The sequence below is a fragment of the Mytilinidion resinicola genome (assembly GCF_010093595.1).
Source record: "Mytilinidion resinicola strain CBS 304.34 unplaced genomic scaffold BDZ99scaffold_18, whole genome shotgun sequence".
In the NCBI taxonomy this organism is placed as follows: domain Eukaryota; kingdom Fungi; phylum Ascomycota; class Dothideomycetes; order Mytilinidiales; family Mytilinidiaceae; genus Mytilinidion; species Mytilinidion resinicola.
The window spans coordinates 78,869-105,823 of NW_022985454.1; the positions used below are offsets into that span (position 1 = coordinate 78,869).

General features: G+C 50.9%; 13 protein-coding genes across 13 annotated transcripts; 6 read left to right on the top strand and 7 right to left on the bottom strand.

Annotated features, from left to right (window-relative positions):
* Positions 1-744: 744 nt before the first annotated feature.
* On the bottom strand, positions 745-1,562 carry BDZ99DRAFT_524409 (uncharacterized protein; the record flags this gene model as incomplete). The annotated part of the gene is made up of 2 exons (XM_033725900.1): positions 745-1,120; positions 1,174-1,562. 2 exons carry the CDS (start codon positions 1,560-1,562, stop codon positions 745-747), a joined length of 765 nt encoding a protein of 254 aa, XP_033572400.1.
* A 576-nt stretch (positions 1,563-2,138) lies between these two features.
* BDZ99DRAFT_480163 (uncharacterized protein) lies at positions 2,139-2,917 on the bottom strand (the record flags this gene model as incomplete). Its single annotated transcript, XM_033722318.1, has 2 exons — positions 2,139-2,451; positions 2,505-2,917. The coding sequence occupies 2 exons, from the start codon at positions 2,915-2,917 to the stop codon at positions 2,139-2,141; spliced, it is 726 nt and encodes a 241-aa protein (XP_033572401.1).
* An 881-nt stretch (positions 2,918-3,798) lies between these two features.
* On the bottom strand, positions 3,799-5,009 carry BDZ99DRAFT_539765 (uncharacterized protein; the record flags this gene model as incomplete). The annotated part of the gene is made up of 3 exons (XM_033726683.1): positions 3,799-4,530; positions 4,590-4,716; positions 4,775-5,009. 3 exons carry the CDS (start codon positions 5,007-5,009, stop codon positions 3,891-3,893), a joined length of 1,002 nt encoding a protein of 333 aa, XP_033572402.1. The 3' UTR covers positions 3,799-3,890.
* A 1,361-nt stretch (positions 5,010-6,370) lies between these two features.
* On the top strand, positions 6,371-7,264 carry BDZ99DRAFT_539771 (uncharacterized protein; the record flags this gene model as incomplete). The annotated part of the gene is made up of 1 exon (XM_033726684.1): positions 6,371-7,264. The coding sequence occupies one exon, from the start codon at positions 6,371-6,373 to the stop codon at positions 7,262-7,264; it is 894 nt and encodes a 297-aa protein (XP_033572403.1).
* Positions 7,265-7,357: 93 nt separating this feature from the next.
* BDZ99DRAFT_511005 (alpha/beta hydrolase fold protein) lies at positions 7,358-8,369 on the bottom strand (the record flags this gene model as incomplete). The annotated part of the gene is made up of 1 exon (XM_033724515.1): positions 7,358-8,369. The coding sequence occupies one exon, from the start codon at positions 8,367-8,369 to the stop codon at positions 7,524-7,526; it is 846 nt and encodes a 281-aa protein (XP_033572404.1). The 3' UTR covers positions 7,358-7,523.
* Positions 8,370-9,818: 1,449 nt separating this feature from the next.
* Positions 9,819-10,461, top strand: BDZ99DRAFT_395938 (uncharacterized protein; the record flags this gene model as incomplete). Its single annotated transcript, XM_033715971.1, has 3 exons — positions 9,819-9,912; positions 9,996-10,201; positions 10,273-10,461. 3 exons carry the CDS (start codon positions 9,819-9,821, stop codon positions 10,459-10,461), a joined length of 489 nt encoding a protein of 162 aa, XP_033572405.1.
* Positions 10,355-11,647, bottom strand: BDZ99DRAFT_539778 (uncharacterized protein; the record flags this gene model as incomplete). The annotated part of the gene is made up of 4 exons (XM_033726685.1): positions 10,355-10,697; positions 10,882-11,046; positions 11,190-11,311; positions 11,598-11,647. 4 exons carry the CDS (start codon positions 11,645-11,647, stop codon positions 10,474-10,476), a joined length of 561 nt encoding a protein of 186 aa, XP_033572406.1. The 3' UTR covers positions 10,355-10,473.
* A 1,743-nt stretch (positions 11,648-13,390) lies between these two features.
* Positions 13,391-14,990, top strand: BDZ99DRAFT_466444 (amt family ammonium transporter). Its single transcript, XM_033720772.1, has one exon. The coding sequence runs from the start codon at positions 13,475-13,477 to the stop codon at positions 14,885-14,887; it is 1,413 nt and encodes a 470-aa protein (XP_033572407.1). The 5' UTR covers positions 13,391-13,474; the 3' UTR covers positions 14,888-14,990.
* A 1,308-nt stretch (positions 14,991-16,298) lies between these two features.
* On the top strand, positions 16,299-18,029 carry BDZ99DRAFT_105537 (uncharacterized protein). The gene has a single exon (XM_033712359.1). The coding sequence runs from the start codon at positions 16,307-16,309 to the stop codon at positions 17,726-17,728; it is 1,422 nt and encodes a 473-aa protein (XP_033572408.1). The 5' UTR covers positions 16,299-16,306; the 3' UTR covers positions 17,729-18,029.
* Positions 18,030-18,951: 922 nt separating this feature from the next.
* BDZ99DRAFT_524417 (uncharacterized protein) lies at positions 18,952-19,445 on the top strand (the record flags this gene model as incomplete). The annotated part of the gene is made up of 3 exons (XM_033725901.1): positions 18,952-19,100; positions 19,171-19,229; positions 19,285-19,445. 3 exons carry the CDS (start codon positions 18,952-18,954, stop codon positions 19,443-19,445), a joined length of 369 nt encoding a protein of 122 aa, XP_033572409.1.
* Positions 19,446-19,872: 427 nt separating this feature from the next.
* On the top strand, positions 19,873-20,910 carry BDZ99DRAFT_524418 (uncharacterized protein; the record flags this gene model as incomplete). Its single annotated transcript, XM_033725902.1, has 1 exon — positions 19,873-20,910. The coding sequence occupies one exon, from the start codon at positions 19,873-19,875 to the stop codon at positions 20,908-20,910; it is 1,038 nt and encodes a 345-aa protein (XP_033572410.1).
* Positions 20,911-21,530: 620 nt separating this feature from the next.
* Positions 21,531-22,759, bottom strand: BDZ99DRAFT_524419 (FAD/NAD(P)-binding domain-containing protein; the record flags this gene model as incomplete). Its single annotated transcript, XM_033725903.1, has 3 exons — positions 21,531-21,673; positions 21,726-22,167; positions 22,226-22,759. 3 exons carry the CDS (start codon positions 22,757-22,759, stop codon positions 21,531-21,533), a joined length of 1,119 nt encoding a protein of 372 aa, XP_033572411.1.
* A 1,036-nt stretch (positions 22,760-23,795) lies between these two features.
* On the bottom strand, positions 23,796-26,912 carry BDZ99DRAFT_574386 (uncharacterized protein). The gene is made up of 3 exons (XM_033728368.1): positions 26,022-26,912; positions 24,851-25,661; positions 23,796-24,798 (listed from the first exon to the last, which is right to left on the bottom strand). The coding sequence occupies exons 1-3, from the start codon at positions 26,828-26,830 to the stop codon at positions 23,887-23,889; spliced, it is 2,532 nt and encodes an 843-aa protein (XP_033572412.1). The 5' UTR covers positions 26,831-26,912; the 3' UTR covers positions 23,796-23,886.
* Between the last annotated feature and the right edge of the window lie 43 nt (positions 26,913-26,955).

Genomic DNA, 26,955 nt, shown 5'->3' on the forward strand with positions numbered 1-26,955 from the left:
TGCGGGGAGATGGGTGGGTGGGTGGATGAGTAGGGGGTGACGGGAATGGGTGATTTCGAGATGGTTGGGAAATAGAAGCGGCTGGGAATGAGGCCGTTGACGCAATATGACTTCAGTTACTGTTTTTGGCCCCCCAAGAGTTAGTCAGATGATCGCTCGACTTCGTCCATCGTGCTATTCGAGTCCTTTATTGAACGTTTAAGAAACAAGAGGGAAGATGAAAGCATATCAATTCAGGCGAAGAATTGAGTAGCAAGCTAAGCGTGAAAGAATCGCCGGTGCTTCTTTGCTCTGTCGCCATCTACACGCTCCACAATAGCCATCAATTGCAGCGTATTACACAGCTGTGGTTTGATGAGTAGGTTCGCCGCCACTGAAAGCCCGCTGTCGGTTTAGTAGGCACGCGGGATATGAAAAAGGTGGCATTTTACATGTGCACATGTATGCCATTGCTTGGGGTGTTTCAATGGATTTTCAGACTGCTAAACGGGATAGAATCTCTTCGCTTGGGCTATGTGGAAACTCGTTGGAGCACTTCAAGCAGCGGTAGATTGGTGCACCTATGAGGCAGCGTGCTCGATGAGTATTAACAGAAAGTGGCAGTCCACGAATCCATAAGGTATATACACACTAGTACTGTGTCTATATACGCTTCTTTAGCACCGCTTGAGGTCCTCCAGTCTGCTATCGTTGTATGAATGACCAGCTTTGGCAAGCCTGATAGCTTTCTGAATGTGGGCCACCTCAGACGGTGTTCCGTGGTAGGCTAGAGTTCCCTTTCAACTCTTCCTTCTCGATCTCTCTAGTTAATATGTAAAATATTCTCATGTATAGCGACCACGTTATTTCAAGGCCGTTATCCTTAACCTTGACGTCCCTGCTTTTGTCGCCCCTGTCCTGCTCCATCACTGCAGCTAATTTCCGAAGTACTAACAAATGAATCCTCCGGATCTCTTCAAGCTTACTAAGTCTACTTTCGTCGTCTTTTTCATCTTTCTCATCTTTCTTCTCATTCTCGGCTTCCATCTTCATATATTCAGCCAGCTTCTTCTTTTCCACCGGTTTCCCCCCCAAAACTTCTGTCCATAGTGTATCACAGTGTGTCGGCTCTATGTCCGCACTATTTCATTAATTAGCCAGAACTCCTGAAAAAAAGCGCGGCAAGCAACCTACCGGAACGTCCATGGGCCCCACTTATTCCAGCCGCCCCAACGGCAGTTAAGCGCCTCTCGGAGCTGCGTCACACAGTCTGATTTCAGGAGCTCGACCCCATGTCCATCAGACTCAGAGTCTAGTATGACCTCGTATAACCACTGCTCGTCTTTGTAGTGTTTGTAGGGGTACGCGCCGTGCGGGTAGTCGCGGCATACACTGCGGGTCTTGTGGGTATCGTTGAAGAAGGCGCTGCCAGTAGATTCTATAAGGTAGTCGCAGACGCTTGGAATGCTACTATACGCTAAGGCGTAGTCGTAAACCCCTTCGCCTGAGGTATAGCAGCCCAGCTTGGCAAGAGCAGGCGAGATCATGGGCGAGGCGACCATGAGAATATGAAGGAACTTCATGTTGACTGGGTGGTTCTCATCGATAAATGATGTTGCGATATCCGAATGTGATATTAGAGGGGAAGGCTTGCGCGTGCCAGGAGGCGCTGAGAATGCATTGGGGCAACGTGAGATATGGTGTCTGCTCATAGGTAGAACCATGGTTACCTAGTGGCCAGATGTTTTCTACTACCGTAGTACTGTGGTTCATGATAAGTGGATCATTATGTACAGAATAGGCCATTTTACGTAGAGGGTTCAAATTGTAACACTTGCTTATGGAATTATTGAATGTATATTGGTAATAAAGCTTCCCATCCTTGGTTTTGCTGTTCCTCCTCTCCCACTATGCTCCAATCTCACGGCTTGGATGTACTTCGGCATCTCACGCTCTAGCCTCGTTAATCATTGCCGCTGTGAGCCCGACACAAGGAGCTGTGGTCTGGATAATATCTGGAGCCAAAAGCTGACGTATTGGTGAGCGAGAGAGAGCGAATGATGGAGCGGCACTGCGGCAGGAGGAAATGTATTGGATTAAGCTAAGGGTAAAAATAATGAACGTAAACCGTCGTCTGGGCAAATTACTAGCCACTCTGCTCAGCTATGCTTAGAGGCTTTGGCTTTTTTGTCGTCCTTGCGGAACTTGTAGTTCTTGAGGACCTCGAGGGCCTTTGTAAAATTCTTGTCCTCGCCGTTACGGTCTCTATATCCCACGAGGGCATTGAAGGCCTTCCTAAACTTTTCATCCTCATCCTGGTCGTCTTCCTCATCATCCTCATCATCCGGCTCCTCCTGGCTCGTGCCCTTCTTCTTGGTCTTCCAGGGCTGGTTCAACTTGTGCAACCCGATCACTTCACCCGTGACGCTATCCGACCATTCCATCTCGCAGCGCTTGTACTGTGGGTCCGCACTACCTCATCATTTAGCCAACTGCCTCATACAGAGTGCGGCATAGCAACCTACCGGAAACGCCATAGTTTGCCCACTTTCCTAATTGCGCCAAAGTCGCACAGATTGATCGCATGTTCAAACTCCTTCACACAGTCTGCCCTCTTGAGATTGAACCCATTTTCATTGTCGTTATTTGGGTCAATAAAGATCTGGAAAAACCACGCCTTGTCCCTGTTATCGTTGTACCATGCGTTATCAGTTGATACCTCCATGCTCGGATAGGTGCGGCATGCAGTCCGGCTTGGTGACGATTCGTTGAAACTGGAGCTGCCTGTCGAGGCGAGCATGTGGTCGCAGACGCTGACTAGGCTAGCGGCCGCCAGTTCCTTGGAGAAAGCGCGCTCGCCGCCCTTGTAGCAGCCATTCTTCGCCAGAACGGAAGAAACGGTAGAAAAGGCGAGCACGAGGATACGAACGTGCTTCATATTGACTGGGTGCTGCTCGTAGATGACGGATGCTGTGAGGCTCGAGACTTCGAGTCTCTGATTCTGATATTGGAGGCAGATGGAAAGGCTCGCGAGTGTAGAAGACGCTGAGAATGGGCTAGGGCGACGAGAGACAATGAAATATTATCTGCTTACAGCTGGAACCATGATATATCCAACGCCTAGATGTTCTCTACTAGTGCTATAGCCCATAATTAGTGCATGGAAATAATAATCTATTTTAGGCTATGTAATAAAGTAAAAGTCCCTTAGTTAGCAACGTGTTCATTTGGTCTCCACCGCGCCACGTCAGGTTGTCACTCGTTCCATGGTTCAAAACCTAAAAGACGCAGCCTCAATCTATTAAAATTACATTGATGAAATAAAATTGCCACGCACATCCCCACGCTTCGAATATTGGGGTTCCCTGGACCGAATGATGTTTCAAGCATGTCGTGCGAAGCATGAGACTGAACGGGACCTGGACAGATCCAAGGCTGCGTCCAGCCCAGTGCAGTCTATGAAAAGGCAGCTGCTGATTAGCTCTAGAATCTGCATTCAAATAGGCCTTACGTTGCGTTGTGCTTGGATAGATGATACTGGCCAAACTCGGTCATGCCGAGTCTCGCCAGGTCTAGATTGACGCACGCAGAAAACTAGATGGCAATCTCAACAAGTGGAGGTTGAACGATGAAGTAAAGTGGGATGGAGGGAATAACGTCCCGTCGTCCTAAGTTTGATATCTTCCTTCATACTAGATTTAATCTGGGGTCGGTTAGTTCATAAAGTGAACAGGGTTTGTCGCGTGACGTTAATCAAGCTCGTCCATGAGGAATCCTGTTAAATGCAACAGATTACTTCTAAGCAAGTGCTTCTATGACCAATAATTATCGTTACATCCTATTACCCGTCCCCAAAATGTCCTGAGCTACTCTTAAACCAAATCACCGACACCAGATTCCCCATTACCAGTTCACTGGTACCTCGTCGACGGAAGCTCATGCATCCCATGATACGGTTCCCGTTGCGAAGAGAGCTCATGTGCAGGTTGCTTAGGCGGCTGTTGGGTATCGTAGTACGGCTCAGGAGGTGCATCGTGTTCATACTTTCCCAGCGGTACATCCGCAGCGTCGCCATCCGTTGTCCCTCTGCCTCTTCGCCTACGGAAGAGTAGATACCCCAGCGCCAACCCAGCTATGATAGCCAGCGGTATCCCAACACCAAGCCCGACCTTCGCACCAGTCGAAAGACCACTCGGCTTGGGCGTCGAGCTAGCGCTAGTAGTGGCGGTAGAAGATGGGATAGACGTCGTAGCTGAAGGTTGAGCGGCGGTGCCACCAGAGCCCGTGACGCCGGTAGTAATAGCCGTAGGAGAGGCCCCCGATGGCGTCATCGTAGAAGCTTCCGCAAGCAGCGCGTCATCAGAGCTCTGCCACCAGACAGGCACGCCATCGCCCCACGCGGTCGCGTCCGCTGGAAACGTGCTCGTTGACACATTCCCGCGTACAATGTTTGCGCCGTTGTTGGTAGGAAAGATGTACTGGATCACCTGATTCATTGTTATGGGAGAGGTGCATTGGTGGCCCAAACCCGTGGACAAATAGCTGTATCCACTGTTCATATTATAAGCGCATGTATACATTGGAGCAAAGACGGAGCGGGAGCGTCGGACCTAGGACAGCATAGAGCAACGTTGGTGTTGGATTCGATGGAAATCGAGACGGTCTCTGGCCAGGCTGGAATGACAGAGGTGAAAGCGGTTGCTTGCGTCCAGCCGGAGGGGCATATAGCAGGGCTGTCTGTGGCCATGTTAACTTCGAGGTTTTAGAGCTTAGGAAGGATGCGCAGATTGCTTACAGTAGAATATATCCCAAGAACTCCAAGTTACCAAGTTTTGAGCAGCTATAGTCCCATGAGGATAACACGCCAGATCAACATAGGAGATGAATTGATGGCCAAAAAACAGATCGCCCCCTGAGCTAGGCAGTGTGAGCGTCGCAAGGCATGAAGTCGGAGGGATGAAGGCTGTCGTGATCGGGCCTCGATTATAAGCGCTGATGGAGCTTAAGTCTGTTACAGTGGTCGCCGCCATGGAGTCTTTGAAGGACCAAGGCCTACGCGCTCGAGGCGGGCGACGGCAGCTCTTATGAGCGACAAACATTCAGCCTCGCGGGGCTGGGTGTACAGGTCCGCATGTTTTCAGGATATGGCTTGCAGGTTGCATGATGGAGGCGGCCAATCGTGCCTGATAGGAGACCGCAGCGTATTTCAGCCTCGTTGACCCGAAGCCGAGATCTTTTCCTGGGTAGTCATTTATCAATGGAAGAGAGGCGAAAACAAGCGTGGGAAGCATGCCAAACGTTTGGATTTTATAGAAAAGTCGGTCCCTGTAATGGGCTGGGATGAACTTTTACGGAATGGTTGGGATAGATACTCACCGCGAATCTTCCTTGTCGACGACCTAGCCTTGCATCAAGGAATTGTGGCTTATTCTAATTTTAGGAATTCAATACTTTTCTTTGCTTCTTTGGGCGAAGAAGCACAATTCTGGGCGCCTAATCCGAAGTGACAGTCAAGAGCCTCAATTCACTGCTACATCTAGGTCGCTTCCAATGACCAGCACCACTTCTTGGAGTGGCTCAACCAGGTGCGTGGCTAGTCAAAGGCGTCAAGCATAGTTGATTTGCGCAAGCTCCGCAGTTCGTGAAGAACCCGAGTTTTGCATTAAGGTCAGGACTCAGCCAAGAGCCGCATCCAGCTTGCTGCCAATTAAGGAATGGGTTTACTGTCGAGCTTTCAGCCCCAAGGTTGTGCACACCTTTGACCACTGCTTGAGGTGCCTCCATAGGCTTTCGAAAGCTCAGGCCCAATGTAATGTTCTATGCCATGGAGATTGAGCTTCCGCTTGTGTTACTGGTAACTGGAAGCTGGTACTAATCCTGACGGTGGCGTTGAGCGAGCAAGAGCCGAACTCATACAAGGCTATATCCATGCCCCTAAACTTATGGCTTGGTAATATATATACAGGACTTCTTTGCCTCCAGTGACCTGGCGCTAAAATCATGCCACAAAATTACCGTATAGGGTAGTATTTCCGGACGCCTTTAAAGGGGAATAGCAACCTCCTAGCCAATAGATCTTCAAGCTAGTTCAACATTAGCCCAGAAAAGGCGGTTTACCGGGGTCGAGTCAGTTTTCGCGCTAGGTCGACCGGACGCAAAGAAGTCCTGTAGATATCTATCAGGACCATACACACCTGGACACCGCATGGAAACATTGATAGATAAAGAAGTAGTAATATCAAGACGACGCTTGAAAGAGGCAAACATAGAGGCATTGAAGTTTGGGAAGTCTGAAATAAGCAAGCCATGTCGCAACCATTCTCATTTAGTAGCTCCCACGGAAAGATTACGTACGAAATGCAACTCACATTCATTCCACCTCAGCCCTCTAATGGACGAGCCCAACAAAAGCAGGCTTGAGCGCCTACGAACCAACAATATCCCCAGATACCTCTTCCGCATCTGGTCACCGGCATCCGGAGGTGGTGAAGCCGGCCTCAATAGCATCGACCAAGTTTGCTCGCACGCCTTCAACCGCGGCCTGGGCCACCAGAACATCTACGATATGACCTTCGAAGAGTTAGTCCAGATGGCACGCTTCCACTATCGAGGCATAGAAGCCTTCGACCGGTTGGGCTCTCCAGTTCCTCCAACCGAGTTCAGTTCCTGGGCTGCATCGCTTAAAGCGGCGTTTGCATACGTGCGGCTTACCAGAGACACTTACTTGGCCATGATAGATACGAAGGTATTAGGGGATGGGGTAAAGGTGTGGCACGTTCCTCACTTACTAGAAGATCTTGCGGAAGCTGGAGACCATGAGTACCTCGCGCATGGAATCATTCGAGGGGCGGGCTATAAAGCCGTGGCTCTTGATCGCCTGAACGAGGCGGGTCTCCGGTCGCTGACGGAGTGCAGCGGGAGCCCAGAGGAGATTCTCGCAGGATGTAAGCGAGTAGCAGGGTTATTTGGTGATGCGGTTGCTATGCCACTGGCTCTGGCTCTTCTAACGCATATCCCGCGTCGTTGGTATCAGTACGCAGAGCCATCTAGAGAGGACCTGGATGTGATATTGGAGGGGTTGAAGCCGCTTGAGATTCTGGAAGACTGGGCGGATACTAATTCTATTGTGGCTGAGGATGGTGTTAATCCGGGAGCGTATGAGGACGTTGAGAGACTTACCATTCTTATGCGGGTGCTTACGGAGTATAGGTATGGAAAGAAGGGGGATGAGGGCGAAGGATCAGCCATGAAATTTGAGAAACTAGAGTTACTGGATGGGAGGTAAGGTATGTACGGTATGAGTCGGAGCTGACTTCGAGTGATTCTGATCAACATGTTGCCTAGCTGAGCCACCTCACGATACTATCGAGCTAGAAGACTAGAATACTAAACACGTGGTATCGCACGAACGAGTTGTGACAAATGAAGATTCAGGAACTTACGACATCGAAGTTTGCTGTTTTCATATCTGGTTGCCTTCTGGAGTGCCCACTCCAACCATTCTAGGCCCCTCCTCTTCAAGAACGAAAATACAATCCAACCACCTACTTCGTCTGCCTCCCCAGAAACTCCACCAAAATCCCCGCCACCCTCTCCGGCTGATCATCCAACGAGAAATGCCCACAGTCCTCCACAACATCCAACTCCGACCTAAGAATCGCCCGGTTCAATTTACGCGCCCAATCAACAACCTGCCACGCATCATCCTTCCCCCAAATCAACTTCACAGGCAATACTCCCAACTCCCCCACCCGCTCCGCAATCTCCATCGTATGCTTAGGATCATATTGCCGCATCTGATGCTGGAAGAAACTCCCCTGCCCCACCGGACCGCTGATATACGCCATATACGTCTCCAAAACCTCCCCCGTGAGCTTCTCCGGCGCGTACACGGTGGAGAGCAGCCACTCCCTGAAATGCGCATCGTGCTCTTCGGTTGGCGCTTTGAGCCCGTTGGCCATCTGCGTCTTCGTCCGCGCTGACGGATAGCTGTCGAAACTCACGACATCGATGAGCGTTAGTGATCGCACGCGGTCTGGGGAGAAGATGGCGAAGCGCTGCGCGATGCCGCCGCCGATGTCGTGGGCGACTATATGCGCGGATGAGAGGCCCCAGTGCGCTAGCAGGCCTTCGAGGATGGGGACTTGGGCGGAGATGGATGTGTCGATGGAGGGGTCCCAGGGCCGCTCGGAGAGGCCGTAGCCGAGGAGGTCGAAGAGGTGCACGCGGTAATTAGCGGCGAGGAGGTGGGGGAGGATGTTGCGGAAGATCAGGGAGGAGGAGGGGGTGCCGTGGATTAGGACCACAGGTTCTCCGGTGCCGTATACTCCGTAGGCGATGCGGGTGGAATTGATGAGGATGTGTTGGGTGGCGAGTGGGTTCAGGGACATTCTGATGGTTAATGGGAGAAGAAAGGTGGGTTTTGGTAATCGCTATAGGGAGAAGGTTGAGTATATAGTTAGAAGATATAGCTTAGAGATATACATACGTTTGTCATCTGCGCCCTATGATCGAGTCAGTAGTCGACGGGCGGAGGCTCTCAATGACTCATGGTACAGAAGCAGTTTCGGCGTCCGCAATTCAACTTCATCTGTTCATTGCGATCTGATATCGTCTTAAAGAAGCAATGATTGAGACCCGGCTTTCGTAATGATGGCCTGCTGTGATTCGGAACTAGCTCATGACAATCGAAGAAATAAAATCACGTGTCCAGATCTTAGATTGGACGAGCTGCGCTCCGATCTAGGAGCTAGTAGAGTCAATCCAAGCGTTACTCGTCTGGTGGCACTGTTCTGACACGACCTGAAGCTCTTCGAATCATTTCCTGCGGCCTCAAACCCGAACATTTGCCGAGTCGATGCGGAGCTTAGCCACCTCAGGCAGTGGCGGATATGTGTACGCAGACTGCAGATTAGACGTGTAGCCCATTGAAGTGCGTGGCTCTTATCCTTGGCCCAAGTCGCACAATGGAGTTTCTCGAACCAAGAGTAGCCAATTCGAAGTTCATGGACTGAACGACGGCATTTACTTTAGAACCTTCGCTCGACTCCTTCAATTCAGCCACTGCATCCTACAATTTCCGAGTTTCTCTAAGGGCCTGGGACACGTGCGGGAGCTTTTCTCCTGGCATTCGATTTGCTAGATTTGGACGTCTCATAATTAGGTTGAGATGCCGTCGCGACGAGTCTGTATACCAGCTGAAGATGCTGCAAAAGATGGGACTGCCTTTCTCAAGATAGTTGGACTGTGTCAACCTCTTTTGATCGGCTTTAACGCGCTCTGCTTACAAAAGGCAAGCGGATGGAGTCGAGCGGATGTAGATCTTGGGGAAGAGCGTCGTCTTAAGCCAGAGGAAGCCGGCGTATTGGAGGTCCCAATCTTAAGTATAAGGAAGAGTTCAAAGAGGCAACGGCCCGGAATGGGCCGGAGAACATGAAAAGCCTCGAACTACCAATCCGAGGAGAGAAATCGAAAGCACGTGACAAGTGGTGGGTAAGATGAGGGGTAGAAGAGCGGACTAATTCGGTATATTATAATTACCGAGATTACCTACTCCGAGTAGCCTAGACCAATCTACGTCAAAGCCAAGACTGCTAAGATATTATCATTGAAAGTAGGACGCAGTTATCCCGAGGGCGAAACTCTGGAAGAACATGGATAGAAAACAGAAGGAAAGTTGAGCCTGTAACGTAAGGGAAGGCGAGTGATACCGGGCACACACGTAGATCTTGAAGCGGGGCTATCCATGACTCGAACCGCAGCTCATAAATCCACACCTCGCTCACTACAACATGGACATCTTCACCGTCTCAACAGCCCGCACGCCGGCGCACGCAGCCATGGGTTCACGCCCTCAAATAGGCGTCGCAGTAATCATCCTAGACAGCCAAGGGCGAGTGATCATGGGTCAGCGGCAGGGCAGCCATGGCGCTGGTAAGTTTCCCCGGAACTATCGCTTCCGTCTTCACATTAATGCACCCGCCGACCGATTTATGCTTAAACTTTTGGGTTCCTAGGCACATGGGCCCTACCCGGCGGCCACTTCGACTACGGCGAAAGCTTCGACTCTTGCGCTAAACGCGAGGTGCTCGAGGAAACGGGACTCGAGATCGGGCAAGTGCAGCTCCTAGCGACGACGAATGATTATATGCCCGAGGCGGGACGCCACTATGTTACTGTTTTTATGGGTGCGACAATCGTGGGAGAAAACAAGGAGCCTATTGTACGTGCGCTTGCCTTGATCCAGGATTCTTAGGTAATTTGCGGTCGTTACTGATGCTGATACTATTGCAGGCAATGGAACCTGAAAAGTGTGCTAAATGGCAATGGATACAATGGAGCGAGGTAGCGCAATGGGCGAAGGGTCAAGCTGAAGCGGAAAAGGTGTCAGAGCCCTGGGAAGGGAAATATCTCTTTCTGCCTATTGTGAATTTGTTTCGGCAGTTTTCTGATTTCGACCTCATAGCGGCGTACAGGTTGTGAATAGGACGTAATCTATGGTTTCGGTTCGATTGACCTCATAGCTTCATCTGCAACTGCTGCAATTTTGCTAGCAAGTATGGCGGGGTGGTTTAACATGACTGAATGTCCTGCAGCACACCTGTCTACTGTTGCGCCAGCGTTAGCGGCGAACTTCTCTTGCAATTGTAGTAGTGCTGCTTTGTCGTTGTCGGAGATGAGATAGGTGGATGGGATGCAGCGGTATGCGGCGCTTCGTCCTATTAACATCGTACGATTGGTAGACAAGTCGCGATGCCCATAGTGCCGCCTCGGGGCCCGGAAGATCATTAGAAAGGAGCTCAACCGCGTGCTTTATGCAGTAGGTGCCGTCCGGCTACGCGGTGTAGTCAGTATATATAGTGGCGGGAATGGCGGAATGGCGGAAAAGATTGGCGAATAAACTTATCCTAATATCCTCTCTAGTGGACTCGCCAAACACGCCGACAACTGACTGGCCTTCCGCGAAAATAAACGCACGGAAGTAGAAGAGACGGATCACGCCTCCTGGTAGCCCTCTCGCTTGTCGATAGATGTAGCTGAGCTCTTCGGGCGCGGCTTCCCTTCCGACTAGGCCGCCCCGTAGAAGTGCATTACGAGGAGAGCAGTTTTGGGATCGTACTCGATTTGGCGAATTAGCTCGATGCGCACTGCGTGAGCATCGTCGATGATGTTCTTCTTTGCGAAGTCTGGGTGCCCTTAGTCCGTTAGACCTGATAGATTGGGGTGGACGGTTGAGTAGCCCAAGGCCTCGAGACAATCTCGAAGGGACTTGTAGACGTTTGGCGTTAGAAATGAGGCTTGGACGATGAGGATGGTTGGCTTCTCGGTAGTACTAGAAGATAGCGTAGGTGTGTGTATGATCCTGCAGGATTCCTAAGATTTGATTCTTTATCATCAATATACGCGGTACGCGTCAACGTGAGTCGTGAAATCGTAAGGTGTCTGCAAGCTTCGCCCCTAGCGCTTTCTCCCTCTACTTCAAGATTGCTCTTTCTTCAGTTCGACTTGACGTCTCTGTGCTCTCGCATCACCTCAAATAACGGCCCGAGACACTTCAGGGTAGTAATGGGTTGTAAAGTATCCCCACATAATTGCTTGACAGGCCAGCTCTAATGCACCTAGAGAAACGTTTTAGGGGAATGAGGGATTGCGTGGTTTGGTTCCGCATTGGTGATTATCAGTTTGAGAATAGGTCTTCAGAAAACCTTCATAAAGTTGAGAAAGCGTCTTTGACGATCCGAAAGTCCCAAGGCCTTGAATGCATACAGATATTGTACAGAGGAGTTCGTTGGCATATCTGAAACAGTGCTTCTTTCGTTGGAAATGGCCCGGGTGGCGCCCCGCTGGCCCCTAATGCACGTGCATTTGAGCGGGTCCGATGGCGGAGACTGCCAAGAGCGCCAAGCGATCCGTCCCTCTTGGTAAAAGCTGTGACGAAATTCTTAAGTTGACCATCTCCAGCCTTGTTCCTTTGTAACATCTTTTCTTGCAAGTTTTCTTTATCCCATCTCAAAAGATACTACTACCACCTGGCTGACCCCTTTTGCGACGTGTAAGCGAGCGCCGGCCTCTGACAAATTTATTCTCGTACCACCACATTGGCCGGATAAGGCTGCACGCCTCCCAGACAGGAGCGGTGCCCCGCGATCACATGGGCGGCCATCACCACGGCCGAGAGCAATGCTGGACCATTTTGAGCACTCCGGAACCAACTTGTTACAGATCTACGAAATCTTGCTCGGCTCTCACTCACTGGTCAAGCATCTGCCCAGAGACATCTAATACCTCGCGAACCTTCTTCCAAGGCTCATTTAACGCAACATTAGAGAGCAAGCTGATGTAGATGTCAGCTCACAAGGCCCTCAGACCAGAGCCATTTCTCTTATCTTCGTGAGTAACACTGATGATTTCTAGGCCCGCGGCTATCTCTGCTGAAATAGCAGCGCGCGAGGGCGTCCACACGTCCTGGTTCTTGGTATTTCCGGGCCCGCGGTCGTTGACGCGGGAACTTGCAGGATAGGCTCCGCACGCCAGCCAGAACAATGCACTCCACGTTCTAGCTCAGCGCCGAATTGGACCCCATATGGCTCATACGAACAAGTGGACTACTAGCGTCAGCCAGCCGCTTTTCTCGGCGTATCAGGTTGCCAGCCCTCGATGGCATCGCCCACATGCATGACCGCTGGATCTGGACCGGAAAAGCGAGGGCTCTCTCCACGCTCGACTATCATGACGGTTACGGCACGAGGCTTTTACGAGAACAGTCAAGCGACGGGGAAATGAGCCTGACCGCGAGCTGCCAACAGCCACGAGAGGACGTGCAATATCATAAGCTGGAGATATGAAGCACAGGCCCAGAATGATTCGTTCGGTTCGCCCCCTGCGATATGCACGCGTCGTACATCGCCCTCGATGCTTCTCAGCGCCTTCAACAGTACACATCAGCATGGCGCGCGGACATGGTTCGATTTCTGATCACACTGAAAACCGCGACGGCCTAGGCGTTTTCAGCCAAGCAGCTCTCCATGCCTGTGCGCCCGCGGGCTCGGGCCCCTTTGTCTGGGGGCTCCCGGCGAGGCGGGGATATCGTCAAATGATGCATTCCGGCAGGTCGACGTGGAGATAAGCTCCAGCCACAGATAACGGACTGCACGCTCACTGGCTTGGCAAGCTTGGGGAGCTTCGGCCCAGCCGCGCTACTTCGGGCGCGTCGTTTGCATCCATAGCTCTCCGCCTCAACGTCGAACCACCGGGAGCACGCCGCCGAACACTCGCAGCAGCGCCCGCTGCTTTCAGGGCCCCATCTAGGAATTTCAACCGAGCGCATGGGGGTCACTATTGGCCAATGTGGGCACCGCAGCCCGGTAGCTAGCCCGGTAGCTAGCCCGGTAGCTATAAAGCAGGTACAGCCTCGGAGTCGAGGGCTCCTTGCCCTGAACCCAACGTTTTCCTCTGACGCTTCTACCCTCTCTTCCACGCGCGCAATTCCTTCATCATGTCAGCCGTTGCGCCGGACTGGCTGAACAATGGCGACAATGCCTGGCAGCTCACCGCCGCGAGCTTGGTCGCGCTGCAGAGCGTCCCGGGCCTCATGATTCTCTATGGTGGCATGGTCCAGACAAAATGGGTCATCAACTCGGCTTTCATGTGCTTTTACGCCTTCGCCATGGTCCTTGTTTGCTGGGTGCTGTATGCATACAAAGCAGCATTCGGAAAGCAAATGCTTCCATTCGTGGGCACTCCTGGTCCTGTGGTCAGCATGGAGTACGAGCTCACGCAAGCTATCCTCCCCGCCGCAAACATTACCGCCGCCTATCCAATGTCGACCATGGTCTACTTCCAGTTTTGCTTCGCTGCCATTACCGTCATCCTCATGGCTGGAGCATTCCTAGGCCGCATGAGCTTCAGGGCGTGGATCTTCTTTGTTCCCTTGTGGTTGACACTGTCGTACACCGTCGGTGCCTTCAGCGTTTGGGGCGGCGGATTTCTATTCCAGCGCGGTATTATCGATTACTCCGGAGGTTATGTCATCCACTTGTCTTCTGGTACCGCGGGCTTCGTCGGCGCATACTGGATCGGGCCCCGCCTCAAATCCGACCGCGATAACTTCGTGCCCAACAACGTCCTCATGATGCTTACAGGCGCGGGTATCCTTTGGATCGGCTGGAACGGCTTCAACGGAGGAGATCCATACACCGCAAGCCCTGACGCTGGTGCCGCCGTTCTCAACACCAACATCACCACCTCAATGAGCCTTTTGACTTGGATGATTCTCGATGTTATTGTCTACAAGAAGCCCTCAGTCATTGGAGCCGTTCAGGGCATGATCACTGGCCTCGTTGCCATTACTCCCGCCGCCGGTGTCGTCGCAGGTTGGGGTGCGGTCGTCATTGGCCTGTGCTCCGGTAGCATCCCATGGGTCTCCATGAATATCGTGGGCAAGAGATTCCGCCTCTTCGAAATCGTCGACGACACTCTCGGCGTCGTCCACACGCACGCTGTTGCTGGTGCAATGGGTGGCTTCCTTACCGGTATCTTCGCAACATCCAAGGGCTGCATCTCCTTCGCATGCGTCTCCTCTGGCGGTGCCGAAATGGGCCACGGCGTCCAGCTCGGCTGGCAGATGGCCGGTATCTGCTTCATTGTTGGATGGAACGCCTTCTGGACCTCCGCCATCATGCTCTTCATCAAGTATGTCTTGCGCATCCCGCTGCGCATGACAGAGGAGGAACTCATGATCGGCGACGACGCCATCCATGGCGAGTCGGCATACACCTTCGGCGATATCACACATACACACGGATTGACGCTCCATGGGCATGAGCCGTCGCGCAAGCTCACTGATATTGAGGCTGAGGCTGGGACACCGGAGACGGGTGAGGGAAGCAAGGCCGCGAAGCAGGCGTGATTCATTGCGGTATCACGTGACTGCTCGGGTATATACATATAGCCGGGGACGGCTTAGACTGGTAATAATAGCTTAAATTGAAGATCATTACTCGTTGCTTGCCTTGAACATCTGCCTCGAGCTTGCCCCTCTCGTTTGACATGTTGGCAGTATCGACTTTTTAGACTCTAGGTCACGTGCTAGCTAACCACTTTAGGTTAGCGGCTTCTCACGCATACAGGATCACACCACCACCAGGAGCAGCCCAGCGGTGTGTTATATGGGTCAAACGATAGGAAATTGCGGTGCCTTTTCGTTTGTCCCTTTCAATTGTTGTCTGGAGAATACTGACTGCTTCTTGATCGATAAAAGTTTACATGCAGTGTTTGGAGCATATTTCGTCCGCTTGGGTAAAGTTGTCACAAACTATCTCTCAGGTTCAGCGATTTGCGTACCAGCTTGCTGTAAGCCATGAAGGGAAGCGTCAAACTATCTCATCATATGTCCCGGGTTTCCTACAGCTAAGTTCAATTTTGCTTCGTTTATGTTAGCATCACATCATGTGTTCTTATATTTCATCCTCCCTAGTGACCCTTGAATGGGTCAATGGTCTATACCTTTTCACGCCTTTAATGCTGGATGCCAAAACAGTCGTTCCTAGTACTAACAGAGCTAATGCACTAAACGTATCAGATGCTACTGCCCTTTCACCACTATTCCTTTTAGTATAACGGATTCCATACAGCTCTATAGCCATACAGCTTTCCTTATCAATTCAGAAACATCAACACCATGTAAAGCCACCTGGCCCCTCAGAAGCCGCCTCATGCCCCGAATGCCCGCATTTCTAAAAGATTTGATGCGTTCGAGTTTGGAGGGAGACCTGGTGGACAAAAGGCTTGCGGAGGCACGCGGAGACTACGCGCAGCGATGCAGAGGGATGCGTAGAATGACGTAAAGCGGGACGCAGAGGAACTTTAACGAGGGGGGCATGGAGTGCCTAGAGTAGGTCGTTGAGGTGAGTGTTTTGACAATGTAGGGGTTCCTTTTAGGACCCCCCTAGACATACTAGTAATTTCAATACAGGTTGTAGAGAACGGAACGCTGTAAATCAGAAGGCCGTTATACGTATGCCGTGTGAGGCTATAAGTCAAACATACAAGATTAGGAATGCGAGGTGAATGTTAGAGAATTCACGAATTACATGTTCTCCCGCGCTACGCACCCAGCGGGCTCTCTGCGTCAACTCCTACATTCACTTACGATACCATTCAATGTTATAATCTAGCACATTTCTGCATATAAAAATTCTTTGTCCCAATTTCGATAGTACCATTATCACCAACCCCTATCGATCCGCTCTCACCACACCACCACTTCCACCAGGCTCAAACAGCAACTACTCAGCACGCCCTCATATCCCAATTCCAACCTTACAATATGTTGCAACGCTCAAGCCGCCAGATCAAGCAGCAAACTCCAAAGTGCCCTCACTCCTTCGAAGTGTTGAAGTCCAGCGCCGTTGGCAAGAATGATACGTGCGAAATATGCGGCAATGTATACTTCGTCCCCAACGCAGATGGCATTCGAGAGATTCCGGTCCGTCTTACCTGCGGACATGTCTTTGGCAAGGACTGCATCAGCAGATGGATAGAAAGAGATAAGACGTGCCCCTACCGCGACGAACTCACGGCTATCCAGCCAGGCACATGCACGAAGTGCATGCTGTGGGACCGCCATCGCGGCGAACGTACGAACACCGTCCTAGTTGTCCACGCGGAGGAAATGTTCCGGTGCTTAAAGGAGAAACTTGAAGAACTCGAGAAGGACGACAAGAAGCTTTTCGGGCTCTCCAAGGGAGTTAAGAAGCGACTCTATGAGTTCCTCGATAACAAGCTAAGAGCATACGACCGACAGTTCCATCCTCCAGCCGCATTCGCGAGAATGATGGATCCGTTGCTGAGCATTTCGAACAAGTCCCACGTTCGGCGAGATCTGGGATGGTCACTCTTCAAGCGGATCCCCCACACTGGACCTACGAAACGATTCTCATGGTCGCTGGACGTCGTCGAAGACACAGCACTGGGGACCGAGGAGGAATTGCCTTGGTTTACCCAATGCATCCGTGAATGGACAACGGAGATGTTCGAAGAGTTCTCGCAAGAAGGCCATAACCACGTCCAGCACGGATACGAGATTCGAGGCAGCGATAATGACGCCGTCTGGGCGGTGCGGCAGATCATTGGACACCGGCGGAACCAAAATGGTATGGTGAGTTATAGGGTCCTCTGGGAGGGACACGACCACTGGGACTGGTCGGAGGAGAGCCAGTGGGTTGGCGAAGAAGACTTTGAGGATCATGAGAATCACGCGCAGTATGATAGGCAGAATCGGATCCCAGCTTACCACAAAGAGGGCCGACGTTGGCCGGGACAAGATGTAGTTCGACGGGGAAATATTTCGGGAACAGCCACGGGAGAGCCCTCGGGAAGCGTTGCGGAGAAAGTCGCTGGAAGAGGTGCAGCCAAGGCCGATGGAAAATTTGCGGAAAAGACTGCTGAAACTGTCGTGGGAAATGCTACTAGAAAGACTTCATCTACCTTGTCTAGCAGGAAGCAGAAAGGGGAAAACAAGGAGGCGAACACCAAGCTGATCGCAAAGATTCCTACTGGGAAAGTATCAGTCAGCTCCTCTAGCAGCAAGCGGATGATGGATGGCGCGAAGAAGGAAGCCGGAGACGTTGCGACAAAGACCATTGGAAAACGCTCACTTCACTCTTCCAGCAAGAAGCGAAAATTGGAAGATACGGACTCGGATGGAGATGAGTACAGGCCTATTCGTCGCACGCGGCGAAAAAAGTAGCTGGCGGCATCCAATTCCGGAGGTGCATTGAGAACAGCTCAGATCTATTGGCACCGGGCATCTATAATACTATGATTTCGGCATTTCCGGAGCACAAGATAAGTTGCTTAGCACGAAAGGTGTTGAGCCCTATAGAGCCATAGGAGAGAAGGGCGTGGAGATGAATGGACCAGGCTGATGTTAAGACTTTCAGCGAGATTTGATAGACTATACCGGCTTTGACGTCGTAAAATTTCCCAATCAGACAGCATGTTTATAATTATTCCCTAGTATATATCCTGTGAAATACGACATGCAGAGGAAGATGAAAACCCTCCAGATAGAAGCGGTGGGTGCCGGAAGAGGACTTCGCAAATCACGCTATGCACAAGAGTAGCTCTTGCTCGCTCCACACCACCATCAGGAGCAGCCTAGCGGTATTTTGTGTGGGTCAAACAATAGGAAATTGCGGTGGCCTTTCGTTTGTCCCTTTCAATTGTTGTCTTAAGTATACTAACTGCTTCCTAATTAATAAAAGTTTACACGCAGTATCTAAGTATGCTTAGAGTATATTTTGTCCGCTTAGGTAAAGTTATTACAAACTATCTCTTAGGTTTAGTAATTTGCGCGCTAGCTTGCTGTAAGTAATAAAGGGAGACGTTAAACTATCTTATTATATATATCCCGGGTTTCCTAAAGCTAAGTTTAAATTTTGCTTTATTTATATTAGTATTATATTACGTTTTTATCTTATATTTCATCCTCCCTAGTAATCCTTAATTAGGTTAATAGTCTATACTTTACATCTTTAGTGCCAAATGCTAAAACTGTTATTCCTAATACTAACAGTGCTTATACACTAAACTTATTAGATGCTACCGCCCTTTTACCACTATTCCTTTTAGTATAATAGATTCTATATAGCTCTATAGCTATACAGCTTTCCTTATCAATTTAGGAACATCAACACCATGTTAAGCCACCTGGCCCGTTAGCTCAAAGCCGTTGCCAAGGATGTTACCTGCGAAATATGCGGCAACATATATTTCGTCCCCAACGCAGATGGTGTTCGAGAGATTACGGTCCGCCTGACCTGCGGACGTCTCTTTGGTAAGGACTGCATCAGCAGGTGGATAGAAAAAGATAAGACGTGCCCATACCGAGACGAAATCACAAAGTGCATGCTGTGGGACCGCCATCGCGGCGAACGTACAAACACGGTCCTAGTTGTCCACGCGGAGTAAATGTCCCGATGCTTGAAGGAGAAACTTGAAGAACTCGAGAAAGACAACAAGAAGCTTTCGGGGCTCTTCAAGGGGGTTAAGAAGCGACTGCATGAGTTCCTCGAGAACAATCTGAGGCTCTATGATCGACAGTTCCATCCTCCGGCCGCGTTCGCGAAGATAATAGATCCTGTCTAGTCCCAAATATACAGAGAAGTAATCGCCTCCTCCAAAGGACAGTTTCGAACGCAAGACGAAGAAGCAGGCATTGGTAGTAACTGCCCAGGACCTCATCAAGCGTAAGCATTAGGCCAAGAGCCGACCTATATATGCTTCAGAGTTGGGAGATGACAGTCGGATGTTTCGAATCTCCGTCGGTATTGGGACACGCCATCGTGGCTGATCTCGATGAGAGAGAAGAGCCGGATGTCAAAGAACGCGAGGACCTGTTTTCGGTCGGTTTTCTGGGACTCACCGAACTCCGCAACCAAATCTACGACCACTTCGCCATGTAAAGCGCCTAAAACAGGTCATTAAGGTGAGTGTTTTGACAATGCAGGAATCCTGTTAAGGGCCCTCTAGACGTACTAAGAATTTCGATATAGGATGTAAGGGATAGAATCCTGCAAACGAGGAGGCCGTTATATGTGTGCTTTATGATGCTATAACTTAAGCATATAGGATAAGGTATGCGAGGTGAATGTTAAAGCATTCACGGTTTACATGTCTCCCGCGCTACTCTGCCCATCAACTCGTACATTCACTTTACGATACAATTCAACGTTATAGTCCAACAAGTTTCTGAATATAAGAGTCCATGTTCCAATGTGGAGGGAACTATTATCACCAACTCTACATACACCACTCAATCTCACCACCACACAACCGTCATCAAGCTTAAGACTCTAGCGCTACTCAATATCCGTATCTTCCAACTACACAATGTCACAACGAGCCGTCCACCAGGCGAAGTCCGACACTCCGAAATGCCCGCATTACTTCGAACCTTTGAGAGCTGCCGACCTTCAGAAAGACGACGCCTGTGCGATTTGCAACACTACCTACTTCACCAACAACGCAGACGGAAATCGCGAGATCCCGGTCCGACTTACCTGCGGCCATGTGTACGGGGAAGCCTGCATCTCCAAGTGGATCGCCTCAAACAAAAGCTGCCCATATCGAGACCCGCTCGCCCCTATCCAGTCACAGACCTGCTCGGCGTGCCTGCGCTGGGATCGCAACCGCGGCTCGCGATCCCACACCGTCATCGCCGTGCACGCTCACGAGATATTCCGGGCCTTCAAGGAGAAACTCGAGGAGCGGGCCGAAGACAATAAGAAGCTCTTTGGCATCGCCGCTGGCGCCAAGGCCAAGCTCCTCGCCGAAGTCCAGCGGAAGCTCAAAGAGTACGACAGGCAATTCCACCCGCCCGCGGCTTTTGCGAGAATGATGGACCCAATGCTGAGCGCGTTCGACAGGGCCAAAGTGCGCCGGGAGTTTGGGAAGGGGCTCTTCAAGCCGGTTCCGTATGCAGGGCCGTCTAAGCGGCTTACGTGGTCCGTGGATGTCATCGAGAACGGGGACTTAGACAGCGGGAGAGCAATTCCATGGATCACCCAATGCATCCGTGAGTGGGCTACGGAGATGCTGGAGGAGTTCTCCCATGAGGGGCACGATCATATCCAGGAGGGATACGAGATTGGAGGCAGCTCGGGCGATGTGATCTGGGCCGTGAGGGACATCGTCGGACATCGTCGTAACGGCAAAGACACAGTGACCTACAAGGTTCGTTGGGAAGGCCATGAGCATTGGGATGAGCCCGAAGAGAAGCGGTGGGTGCCGGAAGAGGACTTCGCCAATCACGCTATGCACAGGCATTACGATGAAGCCCATGGACTCCCACCTTACCGCCGTGGGGTCGACGATGGTCTATGCAAGGGGTGGTTCCAGCAAAGAGCGCTCCCAGAGATCCGGCTTTGAAGAAGCGCAAGATGTGTGACAATGACGGCTCCTCCGGCGAAGAGGATATATATCGGCGCTCAAAGCGGAGGAAGTAGCATGCTGGGTTGCGGGTCGACATAAGAGGTACAATTTTCAGATGCAGAGTAGACGATTTGTCTCCTATCAACTCTAGAGACGTATATTAGGCTTAGCATATTGGGGAAGCGAAGGCTACTTACCTCGTTGGTATCGTCCGATGTCCAGAGAGTAGACGTCTAGATTCTACAACACTAGGGTACAAGCTTATGCACTCAGTTTTGCCCCATGTCTTAAATCCTCTTGCTACATTCTGATACCTGTTGAATCACCCTAGGCAACGGCAGCGTATAATAATCAGAAGTATTCAAAGCAACCAAGTTCGTACTTGCTAGACTTTTGCATCTCATCTGGATTTCTAATAACGAGGCATGCACAAACTTCTGCACTGTACCAACACCCTTCTCGTGACTGTAGTTTGAACATTCTTTTGAAAATATCATCCTTTAAAGATGATTATGCAAGTGGCAGAGAACGAGATCTAAGAGAAAGCTCAAATTGGGCATCGTAAGCTAGCACGACGCAAGAAACGAACATAACATCCTTCCCAAATGAACAAAAAATCAAAACTCAGAGCCATCAATCGTCCCCGCGAACCTGTTCAAAAACAACTGTTTCCGCGCATACATCATCATAAAGCGCGGAAGTCTCCAAGATCCGTAGTGGCCGACCGCTTCCTTCTTGCCAATTTGGAGACCCATTATCCCTACGGACAATTAGTTTCAACTTCACATCCGTTAAGTTCGAAGACAACGTACGACTTGTGATACGCTTATAAGGAAGTGGCGGCTTTCCCTTCATTATCAACCCGATATTTTTCGTGACATAAATCGAGTGCCTCTCCATACTCAAGAACTGCGAGCCATCCAAATCGCACATGTCACCAATTGCCCACACCTCACCAGCCCCTTTGATCTTGAGATAGTCATCCACCATGGCGGAGCCGTTTGGGTTCACGAACTTGGCGGGGAGGTAGGAGGTGTTGTACACGAGTCCGAACGTCGGGATGTAGAGGTCTGTAACCAGTTTGTCCCCCGTCGAAAGCGTGACTTCCGTCCGGCCGTCGGCAGTTTCAGCTGAGCCCGTGATCTTCGTCTCCAGTTTGATATCGATGTTCAGTTTCCGCAACTCTTTGTCCACGAATTCGGGAATGAAGGCGGGGGTCACGGGATCTGGGAGGACGGTGGAGCCGCTGGCGATCTAGAACGCGTTAGCCGTCGTAACGCACACATGTGTATCGGAACTGCCTCAAGCTTACCAAAGTAACCTTCTTCGCCATCCCATACTCACACGCCAACTCGCCAGCGACTTCACACCCAGTCACGCCAGCACCAGCCACCACAACCGTCCTAGCTTTCTTTACTCGCGCCTGGAAGTCGTGCAGAACGCGCTTTGTCTCCTCCGTCGACCCTAGCTCTTTGAACGGCGCGCCTCCTTTGGTATGCGAGCCCGTGGCTAGAATGAGAAAGTCGTATCCAATTGCCTGTTTCCCAGAAGGGGTGGAAATGAGGAGCTTCTTAGCCTCGGCGTCGAGACTGTCCGCAGAGCCAACGATAAACTCAAATGAACCGGCCGGGTAGTGCTTGAAACCATTCGCGATCGGTCGGAAGAGTGTATCATCGTCGAACTGCCCGGGGATTACGCCTCGAGGCGCTGCCATATTCCAGTAGAAATGGGTATTTGGCGACACCAGAGTGATCTTGATTGAGCCAGACTTCCCGGCCTGCTTGAGAAGCCGGTGGGATGTGCTGACTCCTCCATAGGAGCCTCCGACGATGACGATGTGCTTCATGGCTTGAGACGGCTCGTGTGAACTCTGTATTTGGTGGAAGTAGTTTGCAGTGAGGAAGTGGAAGGATTGCTGGAATAGGCTTGCGATGAGATGAAAGATATAAAGCATTGTTAGAGAATAGCGGACAAGTTACTGGCAATGCTGATTTTAAATGCAAAGGGGTGTTCTTAGAAATCATGTCTCCAAGAGGCCCTCGTGGTGATGGTACATGAGAAAGCAAGCAAGCGCGCCGCAAAGCATAGCCAATGAGATGGCAAAGCGCCGCGCCTTACGATTTTCCCGTGCACCCGACACCACGTGTAGAAATATGCAGAAGGTAAGAAAATAGCAGGGTTTCGCGCGGCGCGCAGTTTAGTAAAGGAGGATTCACGAGTACGAACTTGCCGCAGCCAGTAGCCAATGAAAGCGGCTCCCGCGCCGCGTATAATGCACGTCCCGCCATACCGCTGCCGACGCCTACGCCTAGAAGGATGAGGCGCCCATGGCTGTTGAACTACAGCCTCCGCCGCATGAATCCAATCGTAAGTGTCCTTTCGTAGGCAGTTTATTGTCGCTCTCCCGATATCTGTATTGGTCATCCTGTCGGCCTCGCGCCGACGCAGATTGGTCAATTCTACACTGTATCTCTCAATATTGAAGCGTCCCAGCATCTTAGTGAGGCGAGCTTTCCCTGCGGCTTCTGTCGTTGGGGAGACTGTCGTGTGCGAAGGAGAGAAGTGGCCCACCACGCAATCTCGAAATGCGACTCAGTGCGGGTGTCTAAAAGCGCGGGTTGCATCAATGACAGTACTAGGCCATAGAATAAGTCTGGGCAGAAGGATTCATCACTCCTACGCTCCAATCTTGCTCACCTGAAACCGCTGTGGGGAGTAGCCCACCTAGGCCGTAACCAATGAGTCAAAGCGCAGTCTGATTTGCACTGCTTGCAACTTGACATCGCGCCTAAGCTTTTGACACTCCATGGGGGAACCCCAGGCAGTGGCAAACGGGTGCACAGACGCATGGATCTGATGATAGGCTTAGTCACGTGTAGACCACGTGATCAGTTCGGATTCGATATATTGGGGCGGTCCCCCGCTACCTTTGAACCATGAAAAGACTGCAAGAACAAAATTTACCGCGAGCACTCAAAAAAGCAGTACATCTTTTGTAAGCTCGAGACAGTCCTTCCACGTGAAGTCAGTCGTTACCTGCCTCCCCCGCCAGATCTCTTCTAAGATCGGCAAAATTCTCTCTCGATGTTTTAGTAATGGATCTACCAATGGTGGAGACGAAAACGCGCTCCGGAAGTACTGTTGGTCTTCCTGTTTAGCAACGCAGCCAATAACATACAGAGGAGCAACCAAGGCTGGCAAAAGCTGTGCTGGAATGTGAGTGTGAAGCATTCGCATGGCTTCGGAGAAGATCGTATCCACAAGCTCAAGTTTGTGAAAGCCATAGGTAATCAGGTGGAGGTAAAGAGACGCTGTGCAGGCGAACATGTTTGTGATGAGCGTGGAATAATAGGGTACCGTATTGAACGTTGTAGGAGAGAGGCCTTCGGAGATGCTGAACTCGTCTAGGGTCGCCTGGGTGAGACTGTACAGCTGGATCTCTTTACTGATATCGGATACAGTATGCTGAAATCCTGCACAATCCCCATTTCCTTGCTCCAACGCGTGGGTCCAATTTTCATGCAGCGCAGCGATGCGGCCAATCTGGAGCATTACCCAATTTTTACAGCCCATGACTTGGTCGAGTCTGATCTGGGAATCTGGAGTGATGATGCGGAAGTGATACGACTGCAAATATGGCGCTGTTCCCGCAGTGATGGAAGATGTTATATCGAGCCAGAACAACGAGCCGCCCAAGAATCTATGGTTCCTAACTTCTTCTGCAACTAGAGGATCAATCTCTGAGATATGGCGGTCCTCCAAAAGAATCTTGCGCGACTCTTCAGTTAGAGCGTATCCACACAGGTTCTCTTTATAGCCTTGCTGGTACATGTTCATCGCTGCACGGAAATGCGCCTTCCACGCATTCCCATCGCCAGCAAAAAGCTTCACGAAAGCTGTCAGTAGGCGAATCAAAACGTTCACTAATGGAAAATACCTCGTAATATCCCAGCTGGATGACTGTATGTGTAACGCCTAGCCCATTGTACGGGCACGATACCTGCGCAAATTCATTGACCAACTTCAAACAGTTTTCAAGATGCTGCGCTTGTTGGACCTCCAGCGCTCGACAGACGTGGCTCATCTTAGTTTGCATGATCATCCGGCGATGGTGTGCACTAGTAGCCAGAGCGGCATAGTAGAGAGATTTTGTCCGGAGAGTAAGGGCAAGTAGCCAACCCCTGCCTCCATCCAGAATTCCCGGTTTATACATGGGGTATTGGAGCGGAAAGATTTCATCTAGAAAATGCATCAGAAGGGTAGACTCGTCCGCCGGTATGTAGAATATGAGGTCTGATCCATTGTACAGTGCATGGGCTTCATTCGTGCGTATATCTTGGTGTAATGACCCATGATCTGACGGAGGGGTAGATTCATGCATGCGGCTTGACCCTGAGTTGGAAGAGGTGTTCTCCACAGAAGCACTCGAGGACTTGGGCGCTAGGACGATTGGTTCGTGTTCCTTCGGAAGCTGGGTTGTCCTTTTGCGTCTCGAAGTGTATTTGACGATATCTTTGATACTTTTCGAAATTGCTCTTTCTTTCTCCCCATTGTCCATCCAGTCGGGTTTTGGACCGTAACCATAGCAAGTAATTGATAGCGATTCACACGTCGAACAATGCGGTCGACCCTCGTCGCATTTCTTCTTTCGCAAGCGGCAGGTCCAGCAACCCTGCTTGCCGCGCAACGGCGGACGATAAACAGAGTTCATGTATATATGGTGGCCTTTAATGAGGCCAGTGATATAGCTGTGGATGTCGAGGCAAGTTGATGTCGCAGAGGTGGACCGGGACCTCCGCTTACAAATGAGTAAGTCTGTGCATTTGGACATCACGTGACATATAATCCCCCTTACTTGTCTAGCATCGGTAATCAGAGCGGAGGAGAGTTTGCTAATTAGTTCCAATACCAAGATCGTAGTTTAGATGAAATTAATCCCATTCTCCAAATAATCATTTCCGTTTGCTCAGCGTCCACTATACGCTGATGAGTGGCTCCTCGATCCGACGCCATTATACAGTTAATTACAAACCCCGGAGAATCAAGCATCAAATCTTAGCTATTGAATTCTCTTCAGAGTCGCAACTTAAATTTATTAAGAGATATACTAAGCTTTAGGAATATCTATAATCTGAAAATGTGCATCCATCGGCTTGCCCCCATTGATACTCAACACATCCTGCGGACACGAACTCATCACAACCGCCAAATCTCTCTCCGCCCAGAGCGCCACATAGTCTCCCTCCTTCGTAAGCGGCGCCTCAAAACTAACCCCTCTCTTCGCGCCCTCTCCTTCCTCCGTAACCGGAATATTCATAAATAGATTGAAAGGGTCCGGGACCCGCCCACCCCACCGTGCCTGCAACCCTAGCAATCCATCTACCACCTCTTTCTCCGCATCTGTATTCTTGGGAAGCGATAAAGCAAGCTTCTCCAACGCGTCCCAGCAATTATCCGTGCAAGACTCGTGGTACGTCGTCACTCCCAACTCGCTATACCGCCACCGATCGCACGCCGCGATCAGAGTGTCATGCACACCTGCGCTTGTATCTTCTACCAGCGTCAACATCGGCGCCCGCTTCTGACTCCGCAGTGTATCTCCGAGTTCGGGTGTGAGCTTCAGCAGTGAGGCTCGCGTGTGGGACATGGACATGTACTCAGGGGCGGCAGCGGCTGTGTTGGCGGCGACGGAGTAAGAGGTCGCTGGAGCAGATAGGGCGGCGGGGAAGATTGGGGCATCGACTGTTGGGAGGGAGGATGAGGGGAGGGCGAAAGCCCAGGTGTCGACGACTTGGTGGCCGGAGGTGTTTATGACTTTGATAGTTTGGCCGGCGCGGAGGATGGTGGCGGCGCCCCGACGGGCGGCAATGAGATGGAGAGTAGGGTCTCGGGGCTTTTCTTGGGTGGTTTGAGACATGTTGGGCAAGGAAGAGGTGGTGTTGAATTATTAGAGTGAGGGGAACTCGTGTTTTGAACTACTGGAGAAAAGTAGCGCTCAGTTTTCCCGGAAGGCTGAAAAGAAGGAAAGTAGATGTAGGGAGC